Genomic DNA, 21,920 nt, shown 5'->3' on the forward strand with positions numbered 1-21,920 from the left:
AGGATCATTGTCAATAACTTCAATTGAGCGCGAAAATGGTATACTGATAAATTGAGCTCACGAAAACAAACCTCCCCCCCCCTTGATTGTATCACCTGTGAAACGTTCACAATCAGATTTGAATTCACATCAAATTTTCACATTACTGAAATAATTGAGATTGACAGAATAATTGCTCACAAAAAAACGATACTCTCGAAAAAATATAATCTTGTGTTTGATGGCTAGAAGAAAAAAAAGGTGGATAGCATTAGAAATGTTGAAACTCGCTCTAAAATGAAAGAGGGAAAAACCTTGGTTGCCCTTTCATCTTCTTGGAAGGTCTTGTCGCAATTAGAGAAATTTTGCAGAAGTTGACATTTTTCAGACGGCATGACGTACCATTTTCTTGCATTAGTACGGGATTGGGAAACGCAGACCATGATGAAGCAAAGAGAACGCCTGTTGGGTGCTTGTTTACATTAAACCCGCTTTTAATAATTAAATATGTTAATGTTTTTTTGAAGAAATTCACTGGTGTCACAAAATTTGCCTGCTTCCCTTTCCTAGTTTCATTTCAATGTTCAAAAACGCTTCTATGGTATTAAGTTCATTTTACGTAAGTGATGTGAGAAAAACTGTTTCTTTATTTGTAGAAAATAGGATAAATCTATGTATTATGCGATAACAAAAAATCAAAATAATTTTTGAAGACATTCTGCGCTAACATTACAATTGATTTTTACTTCCATTTTTAGAAACGGAATCTCCACATTCTCCATTTTGTAATCATAAATCATTTGATGAGGCTCCAAAACTCAGAATTTACAAGTAGGTATATTATGTCTCGTATCAATAGCCTAAATCAAAATTTTCTCACGAAAACAGTATATCAATGATGTCATGGGTGTGATTCCCAGCTTCTCATAATTGTACACCCATTTGTATTTTCGTCTTGGAGACATCCATTGTTTTGTGCTCAAATCACAACCCTCGCATTTTCCGAAGAGTGATAGCTGTAACTGGTTAAAGATTCAAGTCTGACTCATTTATAAATACAACTGACACTGGTTTCTCTCATTTATTATCGACGCGGATGCTGTTTCTCCCGAATGGTTCCCTATTTTTTTTGTGACCCCTTTCCTGTTGATCCAGTGCTCGCAGTTTATTATTAATTTCAAGTTCTAGCTACTCAGATATCAATTCGAAATTCATCACCTCACCAACTTTGATTTTTCAACTATATCTTCTCCTCCAATCTCACTAGCTCCATTTATAGCGCCAAAAACCAAAAATGATCAGGATGTAATCGAAAAATCTGGATGAAAAGGGGAGAAAAGGCAACGGCAGAAAAAAGAAAATAAATTAGCTCTTCCGGACTTTTATGCCCTCTGATTCTAGTCTCGCTTTTTTGATTGCATCAATTGTTGTTTTTTCTGACGTTTCTGGAAACTAGGTTGCCTACATTTTCATAGATATTTCTGGTTGAGGTTAGAAACAAGGAAATGCTCGTTTGTCATCTAGTTTCCTGAGCGTTCTCATATCTTTCCTCTCATCTCAAAAATATCTCAAAAAAAGGTAATTTTTCTGTGTCACCCTTCAATGACAACTGGTTGACATCAAAATCGACTTGTCTGAACTATTTGCCTCCATTTTCCCAGGCTTTAATCCTGCAAGGAATGCGTAGAAGGAATTGGAATAAAAAGAAGTATCCAGGAATATAGTTCATTTTCCTCGATGAGCCAGCTTTTACTTCCTCTGTTCTTCTTCGTCCGTCCTCAGTTTAAGCACCCACTTTTCTACTATTTTATGAGTTGACTCTGGATGTGGAGCGACTAGAGACATTGCCTCCAACGGGACGACGGGACATGCACTTTACCCGAAGTTTTCCCAGCTTCGCTTTTTGTCATCGCTGAGAAGTAGAGCGGTTTTTTAACGATTCAACATGTGTTTTAGTTGTTGTTTTTTCTTTTGTTTCTGTTGTTCATTTTGACGTGTTTCTTCCTGAAAATGAATAGTGAAAAAAAAGTATTTCTTTCCGGTCTCTAGTTATGATTTTTGAGACTTGTCGGGGCTTCCGTCAGGGAGGAAGCTAAGGCAAGGACCCCGAGCAGATAATGAAATAAATACATATAGCTGCTTCGAATCAAGAAGATGATTTTCTCACATTACTCACGGCTTCACATCCTCTGCCTTCGTTTCCTCTTATAAATCGCAACCAGTTCGTTTTTAAACTTCATCTTTTATTTTTATTAAATACAAACTTGTTGTTCTGAATGCATTGATTCTCATTTAAGATCATCACCTCCATGATAGAGCATACCAACTGATTAATTGTTTTCTTGTTTTTAAGAAAAAATAGGATTTAAGAAAAAAATAGGATTATTTATGAATTGAGGGAGATATCAAAAAGAAAAGCAAAGAAATAGATACAAAGGAGGGAATCTATGATTTGACCACCATCCCAAATCTTCAATTATTTTCGTTTTTTTCACCGGTAGTCATGGCGAAGGAATTTCTAGTCGTGCAGACTTTTTTTCTGAGAGGAGACGTACATATTTTCAATTTTTGGTGTGCGAATTTTCTTTTTCTTTTTTCTATAGAATCCTCAATCTGTACCCGGTAAAAAACATTTTCAGAAAAAGGGGTGTGAGAAACTCTTTTTTTTTCCGAGTCATTCTTTGTATAAGGTTTCTTTTACGAAAGTTGCAAAACATTCCTAATTAGGAAATGCATTTATAGCTTGTCATGTTGACCTTGTTGAGAGGACGGTGATTTATCGGATGGAAAATCATTACTTCATTCTCATTAGCCCAGTATCAACCAATCCTAACATCATTTTCTAAAAGATTTTCCAAATACTATAGTTTGTGATTGCAGGGAAGTAAAATAAATCTGTCTCATATCAAACTAAACCTTTGATAATCCCTGACACACACACATGCACACACACACACACACACACATACACACACACACACACACACACACACACACACACACACACACACACACACACACACACACACACACACACACACACACACACACACACACACACACACACACACACACACATATTCAATTTTCTTTCTTAACATTAACGTTATCTATGACGTTAGACGGATTATTTTTTTTGACAAGATGTTTCTCACAATCCTATTTTTATTTTCTTCAGGGGGTATGTAGACGGGATGAACTTTGTGATAATGAAATGACGCTAGCTCTTTTGATTCTTGTATTCTATAGGACACAGACTCTTTTTTTTGAACATCATTAGCATTCGTTCGTGCTTATTGTTTTTACAGTGCACTAATATCTTTTCAAAATTATAGAAAAATTACATCTTTGTTCATTTCATATTGTATTATTGATCCCTCCAAAAATGTGTCTGTTTTTCTGCAAACACACGTGTGTCATCATTATTGTTAAACGAGAACCAAATATTCTTGTTCATTTTCTTGTTTATTTCAGTCTCTCTCTCCATCTCTTTTCCCTCATTTCTTTCTTCGTTTCCGACCTTACTTGGATTACTGACGACACATCTTTACATTGAAATATTGTGTTAGCGAGATAAATCGCAAAATATGAAAACTCCGGAAAATTGATGAAAAAGTGTATATGTAAATGTGTCACATGGTGTTTTTAATCCATAGACGTGATATTAAATAAAACATCTCCCCAACACCAAGAGTTCGTCTATCAAGATGTGCGTAATAGTTGTACCAGTTTAAGTTGATTGCCTTTCGCATCTTTTGGGACCAAGTTGATTTGGTAATTTATGGTTTGGCATATGAGGCATCTTGAGGCAGTATAAAAAAAAGAAAACCACTTTCCACTGCCAGCATATTTGGAGTGGTTATCAGCTCTCGGTGGAGCCATCCGGTGTTATTTATTCATCATCAGTTCTGGAATATTTGACGCGTTTTTCTAGCCACGATTCTTATCAACACGAAGTACTTAAATTATTTTATTGATTAATGAGAATGACAAATTTTTAGTAGAACTCTTTTGTGATATTTTTAACTAGAAATGGAACATGTACATATAGTAACGCCTAAATAACGGTTCCTATTTTTCGTGTAACGTTTCTGAAAAATCGTTCTAAAAGTTTGATATTCGACTTCATCTGCAAAACCCGTGCAGTTCTGAAAATCGGAAATCCAGTTCAATTTCATCTGAATATCCAAATAGTCGTCGTTTCAAGCATTTATCAAACCGGATATCCGCTGAACGATTTTTTTTTCAAATTTCTCAGCATATCGAAAAAGGTCATTTCGTCGATCACGATTGCATTGAAAATAAAGATAAACTGGAGAGTTTCGTACGGTTTTTTCAATATGAAGTTTTATTTCAAAGCCTGCTGTCTCGTGTTTTTACAACTTGTAAAATTATGTTTGCTAGTTTTTGTGATATCAGTAATTTTTGGAATTTTACTATAAACAGTATGTTTTTACTATAAACAGTATGTTTTTTATGTCTCCTATGAACAGTTCTCAGTATTCATTGTAAAGCCTGTAAAAAAAAAGCCTTCACACTGTAAAATTTGAGTTAATTTAATTCAGATCCTGTAAAAGATGTCAAACTGGTGTCAACTGAAAAAAAAACCATTAATAATACTATATTTTGCAAATTTTAAACCGAGATAAATTGGCTAAACGTTGATGGTATGAAGACCCTTCCATTACATTTTTATTGCAAACTACCTCATTTAATACACATTGGTCTATCTTTTACAAAAATACATCGATTCAAACTTCGCCAACAGGAAATTACCTGAATTTAATTTCCGAGTCATTTTCATTTTGAAACCGGATATCCGTTTTACGATTTTCACTTTTTCAGGTTTCCGCCCATTCAGAAGTTCCTATAAATTTTCTACTGTACATCCGGGATTCTCATTCTTGAACTCATCCACCAAAACGGAATTCGTTCTTTTCTCTTGTTTTCAGTTCGTTTCTTATGTTATTCTTTGAAACGAAAAACACCTAGAGCAACAGTGGAATTACATCTTCTCGACGGAAGCGAGCTGTAATTTTTGAATCCACGTTTCCACTTTCTTTCACAATTTCACTCCATTTGACTCCTTTTTTCTTTCGTTTTCCCCTTTCTTCTAGAAGAACACACTGATTTTCGATTTTCATTCTGTTCAATAGAAGAATGCTATTTTTGTCCAATTTCGAAAAAATAGGTTTGGTCTTGGATTCGCTAGTACCGCAACGTGCTTCATTTTCATTCAAAGTCCATGTTTGGATTTCTATAGAGAATAGTGTACCTCTTTTTTGGCTGAGGGAAAATGACGCTATATGAGAACCGAAAAGCTTTTGAAGTGGAGTAGGCCCGTTTTGAATTACTTTCAGGTAGTTGTGTACATATTAATGACTCGGATATAACATCCAGTTCATTGTCTAGGTTATTGAAATTCACATTTTTTTTCGTTTTCGATTTCTAGGTATTAATAAAATATAACTTTATGGAATCAAAGTCTTTGAGTATTCCAGTTGTCGAATTTTTTACCTGAAAATTTAAAAGTCTGTTTTGAAAAACAGACTGATGATATTGCAAAAAATACGTAGTACAGTTGCTTGGGTCCTCAGAAATCACGAAAAGTGAGCTTGAAAAATAAAAACAGCAATTTGCTTCAAGATATCATTACTAATCCTATAACTTTACTGACAAATTAATACAATTTTATCTAATTGACCTCTTGCAACTTCCCGTTTCAAATAGTCATTGATTTCAAGAACTTTCTTCTCTTCCCTTCGTTTCTCAATAATCTCAACAATTCCGCAAAAAAATCTAACCTAATTTCGTTTCCAGAACTGATCGGGATAGAACAACACAAAGGACACGGCTCTCACAGCATAGACTTATCAACTATGCAAATGGAGGTAATCGTAATTTGATCACTTCTCCCCCTTTTTTCCTCAACAATTCTCATTTCTGTCCAAAAGACGGAAAATCTCACTCTAACTCTCACACACTCACACTAGCAAGGAGCAGCAGCAGGCAACTGAAGCCGTAGTGGAGCTCTTGAGTCCATACTCGAATCAGACTTTTGTCTCCACAGCCAAAAATTCCATTTTCTCGAGTTTCCTTGATTTGGCTCCCTGCCAGCTAATTTCTTATATACCGTGTTCTTGTTTCGTTGTGTGCTTAGTTTTTTCTTTCCATTTTCTCCTTTTTCCGTCTCCTTTACAAAATGAGAGAAGGTAGCTGGTGTAGAAATATATTCACGCCAAGAGAAAAAAAACACTGAATCAGTTAGTGTCTCAAGTTTATCAACTCTCTCTCTCTCTCTCTCTCTCTCTTTCTCTCTCTCTCTTAGATCACATTTTTTTCTGACGCCCTCTAAGTCTGGTGTTTTTCATTTTCAGCCGGATCTCTCTTACTCTGATGTTATCACTGGTAGCACGGACTTAGAAATGGAACGACCCAATTCACGACTACATTGTCATCCGGAAATTACTTACAAGTGTACTGTACAACCATATTTCTCACTTCATACTCATACTCCGACGGCATACAATAATAATACAACCAGACATCGACCAAGCCTTGGGAGTGAGTTGTTATATTTTTCTAAGAATGTTTACTGATTCAATTTCTATTAAAAATGTTGTGAACGAACTAGCCCAAAAATTTCATAATTTCCCCTTTCCAACGATTATAAGCTTTCAAGTTTTTGTTTTTTGTTGATATCAGGGTTACTCGTAATATTGGTTTGCGCTGAACAAAAAATTACTTAATTAGTTTTTTTCTTTTAACTTGATCCGCTTCACATGAAACTTCTCAGAAGCTAACGAAAAATTGAGGTTTTCAATACTTATCGATATAAAAATTCGAAATCAGTATGGAAATTGTATTATCTTCTTCCAGTTTCTCCAAACCAAAAACAACACAGATTTTACTAAAAAATCAAATAAACAAACACCCGATTCCAGGAATTTTTAGTGCTATAATTCTTATCTTGTTTTGAACTGATCAAATCAGGAGATACATATGAATGTTGCCTTGTTCTTTAATCATTTCTGGGAAAAAATTTAATTTTACGCTAACATGAGTAACGTTTTGCTCTCCAAGAAAGCAAAAGTTATCAAACAATTGGAAAATCAAAGAATATATAAATTCGTCACTTTCTTTTCCAGCACTTCAAACAGCTGATACACTTCATGCAAGGCGATTTCTTAGCGATAAACGTCGGAGTTACAGGAATCGAAGTCTTGTGAGTACTTTACGATTATCTTTGCAAACTACAATTGAGTGCATTCGAGTTGAAAATCCAAATTTCGAGAGTTGAGCAAGAACCTAAAAATAGCGACTGACGCTTTGTTTTTCTGTCCATAAAAACACAAAGTGGACGACGACAAAAACGTCTGTTTTTTTAATGGATGATGTCGAAATGGAGTGGGTGAACGTGCCGTAATGGCAAAAATAGATTCTGTAATTATAGCGAAAAAGGTGTGGCTAGACGAGAAAGAGGTTTGGCTTTTTCTTTTTCGTGTATGACAGACTCCTAATAATATTTTCTTATATTCTCAACTAATTTCATCAAAATCCAATGGCAGAAAGCTCGTAGAGCAAAGATATTTCTTTCTTGTTACTACTAAAATTTAGTTTCTCCTTTCATACATAATGAATCAAAAATCGTTAGAATGCGCATCTCCGGTATTTCTCAAATTTTCAAATATTTATCAATAAAACTTTTTTTTAGGGTCCCACAATTGCATCGGCTCCATCTGTGGAGCAGGAGGATTATCGAACACCGCGACCTTCATTTGATAGCAATGGATACGCTGGAAAAAGTTTTGACTTTAGCAGCGCCCACGCAGGACTCACAACCAGCGACTCGAACCCGCTTGTTAAGGTAAAAAGTTTTGTGTTTTTTATTTTACTAGGTAACTCGATACGACGAAGATGTGCAATGTTCTCGATTTCCCGTTCAAAACGGTCGGAAGTAAAAAAAACCGAAAGTACTCTCAAAAGGATTGGTTTACAACTTTCATGCAGAACTTTTTGGTTTTTTTTTGTTCTTTGGATTACCGCAAAACACAAAAGATCATCACTATAATTTCCAGGTATCTGCTGATTTCCTACGGCTAAACGGAAGTCGTCAGCAGTTCAAAAATCTGCTGTCTGCGCGGAAAAAATTGGGCTCCCTTCCGCCTGCGTACACGAGAATTGACTTCAGTCGAGAGTCACTGGATTCACACTCTGGTGAGTTTGGGAAGGAATGCAACTACAATATATGGGGATGTGTTTATAAGGAAAAGTGAGATGGTACGGATGATATAGATACAAATTTTTGGAGGTATAAAATATGTAGAGGTCTAGACACGATATTTTATACAAATCATTTCTCAAAGAGATCGCTAGAAAAGTAAATCTATGTTAATTTTTGGAAATTCCTGTGAGGATGATCAATACAGTAAGTTTGACTTTTAAGGAAATTTTAAATTTGCGAAATAAACAAGCTGGCACCTTGCACAAAAGATATACATTTTGTTTAAAAATTCTGATTTTTTAAAACACACGGGAATTATAAAAATTATGTAGGGAATCAGGGATGGGCGGGGAATTTTGAATTCCGAAAATGCCGAAAAAAAACAGAGCATTTTCGGAATGAAATTCCGACCCAAACGTTTCCAAACCTTTTTTAGGAGCTAAAATGGGTTGTACTACGGAATGTCGAATACAAACTCAAAAAGTTTCCTTGCGAATCTTCAGCGGAATTACTTCTATTGATTTTTGCGTTTCTGAAATCTATTCGTCAATATATTTTAAATTTTTGGCAATTTTTTGATGAGAAAGCGGGATCCCGAAATTCCGAGATTAATCGGAATATTCTGAAATTTCTAAATTTTAAAATTCTGTGCATTTCGGAATGTCGAAAAAATCGAGAAAACCATTCGTAACATTCTTGCTGAAAGTCTATAGTTTAATGTATATTTTTCAGCTCGCGCCCTCTCGAATCACCATGGTCCGGTGATTACTGTAGAAGACACTGGATCTCAACTACGAATCAATAATATCAAGCCAAGTGTCAATCAGCACCTACTGGAAACGTCATGTTCGTTTGAGAAAAGTGAGTTTCCGATACAAACTTGATTTTTTGATTTTCGTTATCAGCTTTCCCAGTACGTTGAACCCAATTTTCTAAAATAGATCAGGAAGTAAAATCTAACCCGACAAAATCCACACCCACACAACCACCTAAGAATCAATTGGATTTTGTGCTGAAAATCGTGTTCTCTCTCGTATTCCCAAAAACAGCTTGTCAAGGAAATATGTTCTAAGCAAATTCACGTACGCCTTTTGTAAAAACAAATGAGGATCGAGATGTCTGCAAATGAGATTTCTTAAAACATTCGCCTTTGCTTCGTTGATGTCTGTTCTACTATACACACAATGACTCCATTCTGACCCTCTTCTCGTGATTTTGATGGTCCCTTCTTTTGATCTCCCAGTCATTGCTCATTCGCGAATTTTTATTAAACTCTGGAATTCACTCAAAAGTGCAAGCACAATTTCGTTCGACGCATTTGAAAAGGACGGCACTGACAATGTTACGACAACAGGTTACAACTACATTTTTGTTTTCATTATGATAGTGAATTATTCACAAGACATGGGTGGTGGATCGTTAGTTAGTTATTAGTAGTCAAATTGACATCATAGAGACAAAGCAACGTTTTTTTTCCATGAAAGCATACGAACTGGTTTCAAATTTCCGGTAGAAAGCCAGGTAGTTACACTTTTCTCATTTCCCACTACGCCCTCAAAATCTATCTTTTTATTTTTGATACAACTTTTTGAATAACTCCATCATTTCGAAAAACTTCATCATGAGACATGCGCGCTCTGATCCTTCAGATTTTTGGAAAAAGAGAAAAATCTTGCAAGAAGGTAAATCATGGAAAAAATTCTGTGAGCTACCGTAATCCAAAAATGAAACATTTTTCAGCTATGGTGACCCAATGCGAACGGAATGGATCGGTCACGTCACATAATACGAGTTCCGCTTTTCAACGAAATAACAGCAGGTAATTTTCAAATTCTTCCCAGATTTTTGTTTTCTTCTATTTTCCGATTTTCCCATGAGTGGTATATCCAGATCTCATTCTTTTTTTTCTTATGACATTTTGGAGAATGTTCTGCAAAAATAAGCTCGATTCCGAGAGCTATTCTTCAGTGTCGAATTACAGATATGGAGTCCCTATTGATAGCATTGCGGTTAAACAAGTCTACCGGGTTCGATCGGAACGGTTAATCAATCGGTGAGTGTATTTTTGTATTGATTGGCAGAGCTTTTGCGACCCCTTATACAAGCTAAAAATGATGCTTCCAACTTGTCACCGGAAATTTAACAGGAAATCATTTTCCACAAAAAGTGAGATATTCAATTTCCGGGAGCTCGATCCAGAAGAAGGGCTTAGAGCTTCATTGCAAACCTTCCAACTCACCTCACTCTGAATATGCCCCAAGTAGATGTATCTTATAAACAACTCGCATCTTCATCAAATGTTCCTCTTCCCAATTCCAGAGTTCGGATTACGGATAGATCGCTATATTCGGCACTGTTCGGTGTTATTCTCATGCTGATAGAATCGGAATTAACCGCTGAACGTGTTTATGGTGTCTCTAAGGATCATTGGATTTCTCAATCTCTCCGGGTCGGAGTTGCTTTTTCTACTATCATTTTGCTCTTCCATATTGTACTCTACCATTTGAATGATATCACGGTACGGCGTAACAAAAAAAGGAAGAAATTTGAAACTTCGGGTTTTAGCTCGAGTTAGTGGACTGTGGAGCAGATGATTGGCGGGTGGTGGTCACTACAGAAAGGGTTATTCAGTTTTGTGCGGAATTTGTGTGTTGTGCCATCTGCCCATTGCCAGGTAAGGATACAATTCTGCAAGAATAAAATGTTGATTGAACTCTTTCAGGAAGTGGAGAAATGAAATGGACGTTTATCGAACCCTCGCTGCACAAGGACGGGACATCGGAAGGGCGAACCATCTCAACTCGAAGTGTAGAAGTGCCAGTTGACATCATTCTGTCATGTCTGATGCTTTGCCGATCGTATTTGTTTGCAAGATTCATGGTTCTACACAGCAAGCAATTCCAGGTTTTTATTTCATTACTCTGAAAGACTAACTACAAAAAAAAACTCATTTAGGATGCTTCCACTAGAACTCTAGCCGCGTTGAATCGAATCCAAGTCAACTTTTCTTTTGTGATCAAAACCTCGCTTGACCAACAACCAGTCTTATTTCTTACCTCTTTCACTTTCATTTTCTGGATCATCATGTCCTGGATGTTTGTTCAGTGCGAGAGATATGGATTCTCTGAGAAGAACCCCCAATCAATTTTGTATTCGAACTCCCTCTGGTTCATCGCAATCACATTCATGCTTAATGGATATGGTGATATTGTGCCACAAACCAATGCAGGCAGATTCATTGCAATTTTCGTTGGAGTAGTGGTGAGAAAATAATTTTTTGATCTCAGTACCCTGAAAAAAGCGCACTTTTTAAAATAATACAATTTTATAGGGAGCCGTGATTTCCTCAATTCTCATCGCGGTCATATCCAGAAATATACTTCTTTCTCAAGGGCAACGCAACGTGAACAACTTTATGTACGACAGCAAATTATCCAGAGAGCACAAGGAAGCAGCGGCGCGGGTTCTACAGCATACATGGCACATTCACAAGTGTTTGCAAGGCGGCGAAGGTGGTAATCGCCGTCTGCGGACATATCAGAGGAAGTTTTTGAAAGCGATTCACAGGTGAGACTATTTCAGATAGAGCTTCCTATTTTTAATAGGTGTGGTTTAGGTTCCGTGCAGTCAAGAGTGAGATGCGAGAGTTTTCTGAGAACAATGCACAAAACAATCCGCAAATGACAAGACTGGTGACAGATATGCACACTTCTATGCAGAGATTATTGAATGTTCAGGAAGAGATGAGAATGCAAATTGAGGTTTGTAATCCGTTAAACCTGGAAGAGAAGGGCACCCAGACTATCAAGTCTGAGCTTACATAATTATCACGACTGTTATGCAAGATATCAAATGTGTGTCAACTGAAAAAGCACTTCTGATATTGTGATGAACAATTTATCAGTTGTCAAACAAAAAAAACTAGCCCAAAATTGAAAATTGCGGAGCTCTTCTATATCAGGTTTCATCCTAATACTAAACAGTATTTCTTCAACATTTTTGATTTATAGGTTCTTCAACAAAGCGTCCGCAATCACTACCATCACTCGACTCCAAACGTTCCCCAACTTCAAGGTACTACAAAAAATTTCTGACTCACTTTTTCGTTTTTTTCTATCGATAATTTCTTTTTTCAAGGTCTAACTTCCTCTTCACATCCATCTGAGCGTCACGACAGTCGCTACTAACCAAATCGTTGTTCAATTTCTTCCATTCACAATCTTTTATTCACAATCCACATAATATCAAAAGCCACACAAACCCATCTCACATTGTATAATACTTCCCGATTGAAAACCAAAACAAAACATTTCGTGTATTTTTTATTGAAAAGAAACAAAAAGAGAAAATTAAATAAATATAAATTAATAATGACTTGTACTCAAGTTGCACTTTGCATATATTGATTCCTGAAAAATAGTTATTTTCTGATAATTTATTCAAATATCAACAAACCAGAGTTTAGTCAGTGTGGTTTGCCATTTTTTGAAATGTGGCATTAGTTTAGCTACTTCAGCTTCGTTTTGTGGTTGCTTCAGCACTTCACTCACTCGTTTAGCGAATGAATTGACCACAGGGTGGATATCTCCTGATAAATCTAAAAATACAATTATTTGTGATACTGTAACAAATTACATACCAGGCAACTCAATGTAGTTTGTATTTTTCTTGATTTTCAATCCAAGCGGTGGTAGGTTTTCCTGAGTGTCAAAAATGCCATCTTCTGATGTTGAGGGAGTTTCTTGAAATCAAAATTATTCACATGTCAAAAGTTTTCGTAGTCTCCTACCAGCTGTTAAGTCAACTGTATAGAACATAGAAGTAGTTGTTGAATCAGAGGTCGCAGTTGAAGCTTCAGGTTTTGGGGTAGTTTTCGTAGTTGGAACCACTGTTGGATCCCGAATATAGTTTGAAGAGAGCGAGTTGGCAGAGGAGAATAGAGTTTCAGCCGGTTTCCGTACAACTTGCTCTAATGAGTTTTCAAACTGTGGCAGGCGCTCTGCCGCCTGACCTTCTCCATTAGTTTCATATTTAGTAAAGCAATCCGCAGCATTTTTCATATCTTGTGTGATCCTGAAACTTGCTGAATACTGTGAGAACTCTATGTTGTTCTTTGTACCGGAAAAGTTTCCCATGACCAGGAATCACATAGTCCGCATAACAAATTACTTTATTCCGACTAATCTTGCCAATAATTGGGTTCCATGCTTCTTGAAACCAGATACCCGCTGCCTCGTTGGCGTCTTCTTCGTTGTAGAACAGGTCACATGAAAAAAAAATCATTTGTTTGTGAAAGAAATTGACTGAAGGGTGCTTACCAGCGACTGCAATTATTCCGCAACATGAGACGTTGTGCACCATAACGGTCACATCCTGAGCAGTATGACCAGGGGTGTTCCAGAGTTGAACATTTGCTGTTAACTGCATTATGTCTTTCTGGAAAATGATTGTTTCGAGTTTTACAAAAGCACATAGAAAAACTCAGAAATCGTTGCCTCTATAATTTTAGCTCAATTGAAGTCATTTCTTTGATTATAATGTCCACCTAGAAATCATTACCGTATTTTCTGTAAAAGATATCAAAAAGTGGTCAACTGACAAAATATTTACGAAGATTGAAAAAATATTTTTTCTGTTAATCACTTCTTAATATTTTTTACGAGAGCCGCGATAGATTGACGGTTTGGGAAGCGTTATACTATAGTCTTCACGGTATCATGGTTTCGATGAGCACTCTGGTAACCAATGTAAAAGTTTTTTAAAATCTTATCCTTTTTACAAACCGTGTGCAATTCTGTTGATATAAAATTGGTGTCCGAATACTCATAACTGCCAAAAAAGTGTCTCGCATTCGGAAAGAAGTTTCCTTGTCCAAAGTGATCAGGATGACCATGTGTGGTCACCACGTATTGTATTTCACCGGGAGCGATGTTCCTAGACGCGATGCCTTTCAACATCAGCTCCTTCGAATGCACATCCGTCGCGGATGGTGAATCAACAACAATGTAATGACCGCCATCGTATACCATGCTCACTGATGCTGTCAAGTTCATACCCTCAAACGGAAAACGTCAATTAGGAGGTAAAGAGGAAGTGTCTAACAAGTCATCTAATTTTGGTTTGACTCACATGCTGAACTCGTTTCAGACTTCCTTCAACTAATTGCTGCACGTACGTTGGATTCTGTTTTTGTGCGGGCTCAATGTAGAACTGAAATTAATTATCAGATTTTTTACTTTTTTTTCAGATTTCTATGGGGGTCGACTTCACATTTCCAGGATTCTGGTTGTTTGACACTATTTGGGATTGCATACCGATTGATAAGACGGCGATACATACACTGATAACTATATGTGGTATAGTAATAAAATCGATTACCTGAATTGTTCTACTGCTTACATAACCGATGCAAAGTAGATAAAATGAAAGTATCATAATAAATAATTATCCGAACCAAAAAATTAAGGTCCGGTCGAAAGGTGTTGTTCGTTAAAAAGAGAAGTGAATGCCAACTAACGTAATCACACAAGAGCAGGCGAGAGGCTGTGCCACTTTTCCAAGGTTAAAGCTTCTGCCGCCGGCCCCTCTTTGTCCCCCCAGCGACCGCATTAGTTTTGTCCGGAATACCGAACAAGCATTGTGTACGCGCATTGAGCATTGTCTTTTGCGTCTTCAAACAATACAACTGATACACACAAAATGGCCATGCTTCTGTCCAAACTCCGCCGTTTTTTATTCACTCTTCTTTAGCACCAATTTTTTTTCTATCTTGTTTCTTCCGTGGCGCTGACCAACAACCTACTAAGCACCAAGAGCAGAAACCATAGTTTGTTGTGAATTTTTGAATCTGTTCATTGTGAAGTGAGAAAAGAGGAATTGATGATAAACTATAAATTGGAAATAAATGGTGAAATAAATTATGAAGTTTTGTGATGTTCGTCTTGGAAGCAACAGAAGGAGATAATAACCATAACGATTGCCAAAGCAATCATACCACCTGAAATTCAATTCATTTACAAATAATATTGATTCAGTTCTCTACTTACTTCCAACACCAACGGCTACCCAACAAATTGTATCCACAAGATTCACAGGATCGAATAGCTGTGAGTTCAACTGGTCTATCGTGCCCTGATCCATATAGAAAGACTCATTCACCCAAGCCAATGGGTAGGCCCCAGGTCTCATTACTGAATAAGACCTGATATGTTTGTATTGGTTCACGAGCATATTGATTTGAAGACGCTTTTGAGCTTGAAGAACTGTTCCGGTGTTCTGAATATTGATTTTCATAAAGTTTCATATTTTCCAATTTTCAAGCTCACGGGTTCTATATCCAACATAGTTTCGTCTTCATCGTAGGTTGGTTTGAATCGTGGGACAAATCTGGACACCATTCGGTCAGCTTGGTAGAAATGTGGTTTGGACATGATGATCGGGCCACCGGTACATCCACTGATATCCAACAATCCGCTTGGGAGGCAAGCACTTTGTGGGGGATACTCGTAGGCTCCATATTTTAATGGAACGCAGAATCTCAAAAATGATTATATAAAAGAATATAATATTTTTGTCTCACCCGCAATTTTCGTCCAAAGTGTAGTCAAACTGAGTGGGTGGCATAATAAAACGGTACCCTTTGAATCCTCGGACAGTCACTTCTCGGTCAAAAACAAAGTTGATTGATCTACAAACATCAGAAACAAATGCAGGCAAGATATCGGTTTTGTCTACGAAGTTTTTGAAGAAATCACCGTCTGAATTGATTTTTTAAAAGAAATTCTGAACCATGAAACTATCTTACTAGTTCCAACAATCTTTAATGCAGATGTGGGATCTTTGCAATAGGTCTTGTTTGCGTAGGGCCACCACATCGGAGGTAATGTACTACCAATACTGTTGAACATAGAATCATTCGAAATACTTCTGAATTCTGTCATGAAACCAGCTTTCAATGGATCCGTTTTTCCAGTTAGAACTGTGTTGATAACATCACTAGTTCCATTCAAGGGCTGAAAAATTAATTCTTGTCGTTTTTCTCTAATTAACTATTCACATTCAATTGAATCGGAGGGTTTGGAAGCGGGTTTGGCGGTGTGTCAAAAATGAAATGAAACATTCCCAATGCAGTGTTCACAAATTTGTCAACAAATGGAGTCTTGTAACCAGAGAACAACAACTCGTCAACAGTCTGAAAATCAATATGAACCTGCAATAAAAACAGTACTATACTTTACCACAGTGACAAACGGAGAGACGCCGAACAGACTAATCAGAGTTCCGATTTCTCCTTCGATAGTTGCAGCTAGATTCTGACAGGCTATGGTAGCATTGGCTCTCTTCTATAACATTTCGTATTTTTTCGAATCATGAGAAATAAGAATTACTTTCATAAGCGCATGACACAGCTGGACGGCTATTGGGTTTTTCAAAATAGCTTCAACCGTTGAGTCAATAGTGTCAATTCCCACTTGGAATCCCATGTCGGGAATCAACACTTTATCTTTGTAAGGGTCGCATCCTGCAAAATTATGTTATTGATCTCCGAAAAAAGAAACATTAAACCTGGACACGACTTGTTTGCATTGAAAACAAAAGTCTGAATTTGACGAAATTCCATAAATTCTCCATTTGCACTGAAGTTCACCTTATCCATGGTGATGATCTCACTGAAATTTTTTTCTGAATGCCATTTTTCGTTTTCCAATTTCAACTCACTCATAAGCATAGGGACCTTTTTCCCGAACATCAGGATACAGTGCTCTATTCATAATTCCAATTGTATTTGTGTAATCGTAAACCCAATATTGCATAGTAGAAATATATTTGGAATGTACCCAACTGTCGGTGAATGAGTTTAAAGTTCCATCGTCATTGGTTCCTAACACTTTTCCCTAAAATTCTTTTCTCAAATCACAACAATCTGTTTCAATAACTCACGTCGTTAATTTGATTGTGAACAATGTTTGGGAAGACTCCAAGGACCATAACCAACCCTGCAACTAGAAGAAGGATGCCGACCACTAAAATAATTGCCGCCGACACCCGACATATGCATGATCTGGAGGCCATTTTACCCAGTTATCTGAAAGTTTGGTTTAAAATACCAGATTATTTTGATGCTCTAGAAAATTGTGAATCGAAACCTATAAAACAGAAAAACGAGAGCAACTTTCTCCTCCTAACCGTCAGGTTATCTATGTGCTCGGTGGTGGAAAAGAGGGAGTTTATAGCTTTCAGTCGATAGACTGCAGTTTTCTGACCGAACAACAGATAAGGCTACGCTCGCGTTGGTTTTCTCCCTCTTATTATCAATTGCCAACTGGGACAGTGTTACGGGTGGAAGAAAAATGCCGGAATCACGATGTACATGTGCGACGGCAGTTTCTTTCAATCACGAAATGGGTGGAAAAACTGAACACGAAAAATGTTTTGATTATTTCTCTTGAAAAAGAAATTTTAAATGATCCCGCTGATATGTCATTTACGGAAAAACTGAAGTGCGTTTTCTGGTTGGAAATTTTTTTCAGAAACGTTTATACTAGAAAAAAGTATTTATATTAGAAAAACAGTTTTCAACCACTAAATGAAATATTTTGACCACTTTTTATTTAAACATTTAATGGAGCAGAACTTTAACCGTCCACTGAATTAAACCTCCAACCTCATTAATTTTATAAAAAAGCTACTGCCATATTTCTTGTGTTCAATTTTTCTACCCATTTCGTGATTGAAGAAGTTGCCCTCGCACATGCATATCGTTATTCCTGCATTTTTCCTTAGTAGCAGTGTCTCAGTTGGCAACCCGTAGCAACTGATAATGGAAAGGAAAAATCGTTGGTAACTGACTTTTTTTTAACTTTTCTCACCTTTCTGGCAGAATTCCATTTCTTCGACACAGGTTTTTTACGACGTCGTCCACAAAACTGATCCAACTTACTGATGGCACGGTTGACATGAGAATTGAATATTTCCGTTTGTTCTTTTTCATAGGAATTTTTGAAAATTAAAAAATGAAGAAAACAATTATTTAGATAATGCAGCATAAAAGAGATCATCAAAAAAGAGATCAAAAACTAACAGTAGATCGGATAGGTATACATATTAAATATGTATTATATTTGAAAATCAAGTAGAACAGTCGATTAAATTTTGATGATGAATTCTTTAATTTTGTTTAGACTTCTAGAATTTTTTCGGTGTAATCTGGAAACCGTGAGATTTCAAATATTATTCTCAATGGTTTTTCGAATGATTCCAAATAACATGCACTTTATTGGTAGTTGTACTAATATTACAGAAAATCATAATATTACATGACAAATGACAAATTGAATCGGATAACTAAACGTTATCACAATTCCAAGAAGGAACCGTTTTTCAAATTCATGTGGTCTAACAGTTGGGAAATCAAATATGTAAAGTATACTCTCCCGGCATTCTAGTTTGCAATAGCCAAGCTTCAGACATGTTGTATGATGATTTTCCTCTACAGCTTTGAATATAAGAAATTGTATCAGTGGTGCTGAGGTGATTGAGCATATGTTGAGCGATTCCCAGGTATCCTTCTCGTAGAATCATCTCAACACGAGTGACATCGTAGTGCGCCATCAGCTGAAATTAAGTATTTCGTTTTTGATTTTTTTTTCCTCCCTGAAACGCACCTCATCGAAGAGCCACAATTTGTCTCTAACGTAATGTATCGCATTTACGATTTGTTCTGAAAAAAGAAATGCATTTCAATAAAATAAAAGACGTGAAATTTCCATACCTTCTTCCGAGATATTTTTTAGGGCAACTTCCACAAAGAAACAGAATCTACGGTAAACTTCTGATTTGGACGTCTCTGGATTTTCTAAGAACATATAAATATATTTTGAAACGCTTTTAAATTAATATCACCTTCTGTTCCAATAAAGAAATATTGAAGGATCAAAGCTTCGAAATCCGAGTATCCATAAGATCTCTCATCCAGAACTGCTAGGAACATGAAATACTGACATAATCGTAAACCTCGTGCAACAATTTTGTAATAGTCGGTTATTACGTGCATTTTGGAACTGAGTTCTGACCCATAGTAGTCCTGCAATACACAAATAAATAGTAAAACTTGATTCAGTCACATACCCGTTGAATGTCATCGACTCTTTGCTCGAAGAACAAGTTTCGTAAAGTGATCTTGTGCTCAAACTTCACAGAATTGACGTAATAGTCCATGAATCCTTCGACTTCTTGCACTTCCACTGGCAGCGGATCTCCTTGAGCTCTCATCCCAAGCGCAGTGTGCACCAATTGTCGATAGCACTTTTGACGGTGCATCAGTTCCACTTGGTTCATATGGGCACGTCTCTCACCTTCAATTCTCTCAAACTCTTTATCAGCTTCAGCCTTTTTCTGCTTTCTGATTGCTTCAATTTCCTCTTGTGTGACTTTTGGACCTTTGTTGCATTTTTTGGGCTTTTTTCCTTTCTTTCCTTTTTTCTTCTTATGATTATTGGATGGCCGGATTCCATTGGAAGTTCTAAAACAACATTTTTCTTTAGAGGTATCAGTTTCCTATCTGCACTTACTGTTTATGGTTATCCGAACTCACACCAGCTGATGTATTGTGTTGCTCAGAGTTATCCGAATCTCTTTCTCCCTCATCTACTCCAGACTCAATCAGTTCCGCTCTTTTCTTTGCCCTGAAATCTCAGAATGCAGTCACTTCTCCCAATTCCGTCGTTTCTAACTCACCGAGTTCCACTGGAGCTACAACACTGTTGGGGCTCGTCTCCTTCCTCTTGCTCTTTAATGCTTTTTGCATTGAATTTCAAATCTATTAACCTTCGCAGTCGATTTCTCGTTTTGTCTAGAGCGTCGCGATCGCGACGGCTTCTGGATTTGACAGCAGCAGTCAATTCACGTACTAATCCAATGAGAACTTCTTTCTTTCTGAAAAAAGAAAAAGCATTTGGAAATTCGTATCTATGTATTGAAAAAATAAAAATTCTGTAAAGGCTCTAGAAGGTCAACACTGTCAAGTTTCAGCTCAATTATCTCAATTCCTATGAAAGACATCGAAAATGTGTCGACTATGAATTTTGTTCTCATATAATAATAAACCATTTATTAACCGGCAGTTTTTAAATCTTTGAGGGGAACCGAGAAAAATTGACTCAAATTTGAAAGTTAAGGGCCTTTTTATTACAGCTTTTACGGGGAGTCGTGCAGCGAAGTCGTGCAGTGCAGTGCAGTGCAAGTGTAGAGTCGGTTATATGTTTCCCTCTGATTTTGGTTTTCAACTTACCTTTTCTCAACTTGCTGATTCAATACCACGTATTCAACAATAGCATTGTCATTATGGCTACGCATTAGCTCTTCACACAATTCTTCATTCATCGAAACTGGTGATGAGCTGACTCCACTATCCGTGCCAGACGATACCTCCCCATCAGTCGACGTCTCGCTTACGATCGGTCGACTCCCATCTTCCTGCTCACCTTCTTGTCTATAATTATTATTTTCAGAAGCAATTACAAATGTGTTTTCATTACCCTGTACTATCGTTTCCACCAGGTTCATCCTCCTTTCCTCCACTTTGTTTGGTTGTTTGATCTCTGAAATCTCAATAATTAGACGACTACATTTCGACTAATCACTCACTTTGAATTCGCGTTAGTTTCCCTCTTGCGTAGGTCAGCGCCTATTACATTCTTGGCATGGTCGCATTGGCCGTCGCCTTCCGTTGGTTTTGATGTCTTCGTATCTACTCCATCAACTTGCGCAACTGGTTCGAATGCAATTGTACTCTCACTACCACGGACAGCATTTCGTGGCGGCGTAACTCTCGCATTTCTCGCATCGATTTGTTCGAAACGAGAAATCGGTCTGCCGTCGGCGGTGACTCGCTCGCGAATAGATAAAACATTTCGGAAGGCCGCTGGGTTACTTGCCGTTTTAATGCGTGTCCACCTGGAAATTCAGAAAATGAATGAATGAAAAACAACAAAACAACAAGAAAATAATGAAATAAACAAAACTTACTCATGGTCGCACCAAAAATTTTCCAACTCAAATTGACGAATCAATTCTGGGCCGGCACGAAGAAGTCTGGTCAGGAGATTTCTCGGAAATCCACCAGTGAGAGTCTTATTTGATGTCCAGTAAATATTTGTTCTGATAAACTAAAGGAAACATTTAAAATTATGCCATCCTACAAATCAACTTTACCCTGTTCAAACGATCTGAAGCAGTTTTCATTTCCTTTCCCGACATTCGCTCCCGCATTTTGTCTTTGAGATCTGATATTTCCTTTTTGTGCATTTCGATAATATTTTGTACATCTTCCAAGTACGTTTCTGGTGTTGGCCCATTATCTCTGCCTACAGCGATCGTTGAAAGTCGAACACGGTATTCTCGATATTGAATTTTTGGAATGTGGACAGGCCCGAAGAATTGTATAAACACATTCTGACAATTATTCTACTGTTTTAAAAAATTAATAAAATTAACATCTTACCTGACTCACTGCTTCGCTAGCCATTGCTTGATGTAATTCTTGACGCAAGATTTATTGCTGCAAATGTCGCAAAGTGTTGAAAAATGAAAAAAAGAAAGAAAGAAAACGAAGAAAACGACCGATAGATAGACGAAAGAAGAAAGAAATGAAACGAAAATGCGAGAAAAGAGAAAGAGAGTGAGCGAATAAGAAAGAGATATCAAGCGGGGTCAATAA

General features: G+C 37.0%; 4 protein-coding genes across 4 annotated transcripts; 1 reads left to right on the top strand and 3 right to left on the bottom strand.

Moving 5' to 3' along the window:
- Positions 1-4,372: 4,372 nt before the first annotated feature.
- Cbr-kcnl-3 lies at positions 4,373-12,390 on the top strand (the record flags this gene model as incomplete). Its single annotated transcript, XM_045239722.1, has 17 exons — positions 4,373-4,382; positions 5,800-5,870; positions 6,357-6,543; positions 7,128-7,204; positions 7,694-7,846; positions 8,058-8,196; positions 8,936-9,064; positions 9,944-10,022; positions 10,185-10,256; positions 10,523-10,721; positions 10,769-10,877; positions 10,926-11,107; positions 11,159-11,464; positions 11,535-11,770; positions 11,820-11,964; positions 12,214-12,277; positions 12,341-12,390. 17 exons carry the CDS (start codon positions 4,373-4,375, stop codon positions 12,388-12,390), a joined length of 2,208 nt encoding a protein of 735 aa, XP_045095481.1.
- A 194-nt stretch (positions 12,391-12,584) lies between these two features.
- Positions 12,585-14,256, bottom strand: CBG14679 (the record flags this gene model as incomplete). The annotated part of the gene is made up of 7 exons (XM_045239723.1): positions 12,585-12,612; positions 12,659-12,800; positions 12,843-12,944; positions 12,993-13,276; positions 13,323-13,449; positions 13,522-13,639; positions 13,987-14,256. The coding sequence occupies 7 exons, from the start codon at positions 14,254-14,256 to the stop codon at positions 12,585-12,587; spliced, it is 1,071 nt and encodes a 356-aa protein (XP_045095482.1).
- An 864-nt stretch (positions 14,257-15,120) lies between these two features.
- On the bottom strand, positions 15,121-17,275 carry Cbr-scav-1 (the record flags this gene model as incomplete). The annotated part of the gene is made up of 11 exons (XM_002644647.1): positions 15,121-15,200; positions 15,250-15,478; positions 15,529-15,739; positions 15,783-15,960; positions 16,008-16,215; positions 16,260-16,394; positions 16,441-16,545; positions 16,591-16,724; positions 16,769-16,872; positions 16,922-17,097; positions 17,144-17,275. The coding sequence occupies 11 exons, from the start codon at positions 17,273-17,275 to the stop codon at positions 15,121-15,123; spliced, it is 1,692 nt and encodes a 563-aa protein (XP_002644693.1).
- A 1,338-nt stretch (positions 17,276-18,613) lies between these two features.
- On the bottom strand, positions 18,614-21,728 carry CBG14681 (the record flags this gene model as incomplete). The annotated part of the gene is made up of 13 exons (XM_045239724.1): positions 18,614-18,817; positions 18,868-18,923; positions 18,975-19,058; positions 19,106-19,286; positions 19,331-19,724; positions 19,774-19,887; positions 19,940-20,137; positions 20,493-20,693; positions 20,740-20,802; positions 20,849-21,157; positions 21,230-21,369; positions 21,416-21,655; positions 21,705-21,728. The coding sequence occupies 13 exons, from the start codon at positions 21,726-21,728 to the stop codon at positions 18,614-18,616; spliced, it is 2,208 nt and encodes a 735-aa protein (XP_045095483.1).
- Positions 21,729-21,920: the final 192 nt, after the last annotated feature.

Source organism: Caenorhabditis briggsae (genome assembly GCF_000004555.2).
Source record: "Caenorhabditis briggsae complete genome, chrX, whole genome shotgun sequence".
Taxonomy (NCBI): Eukaryota; Metazoa; Nematoda; class Chromadorea; order Rhabditida; family Rhabditidae; genus Caenorhabditis; species Caenorhabditis briggsae.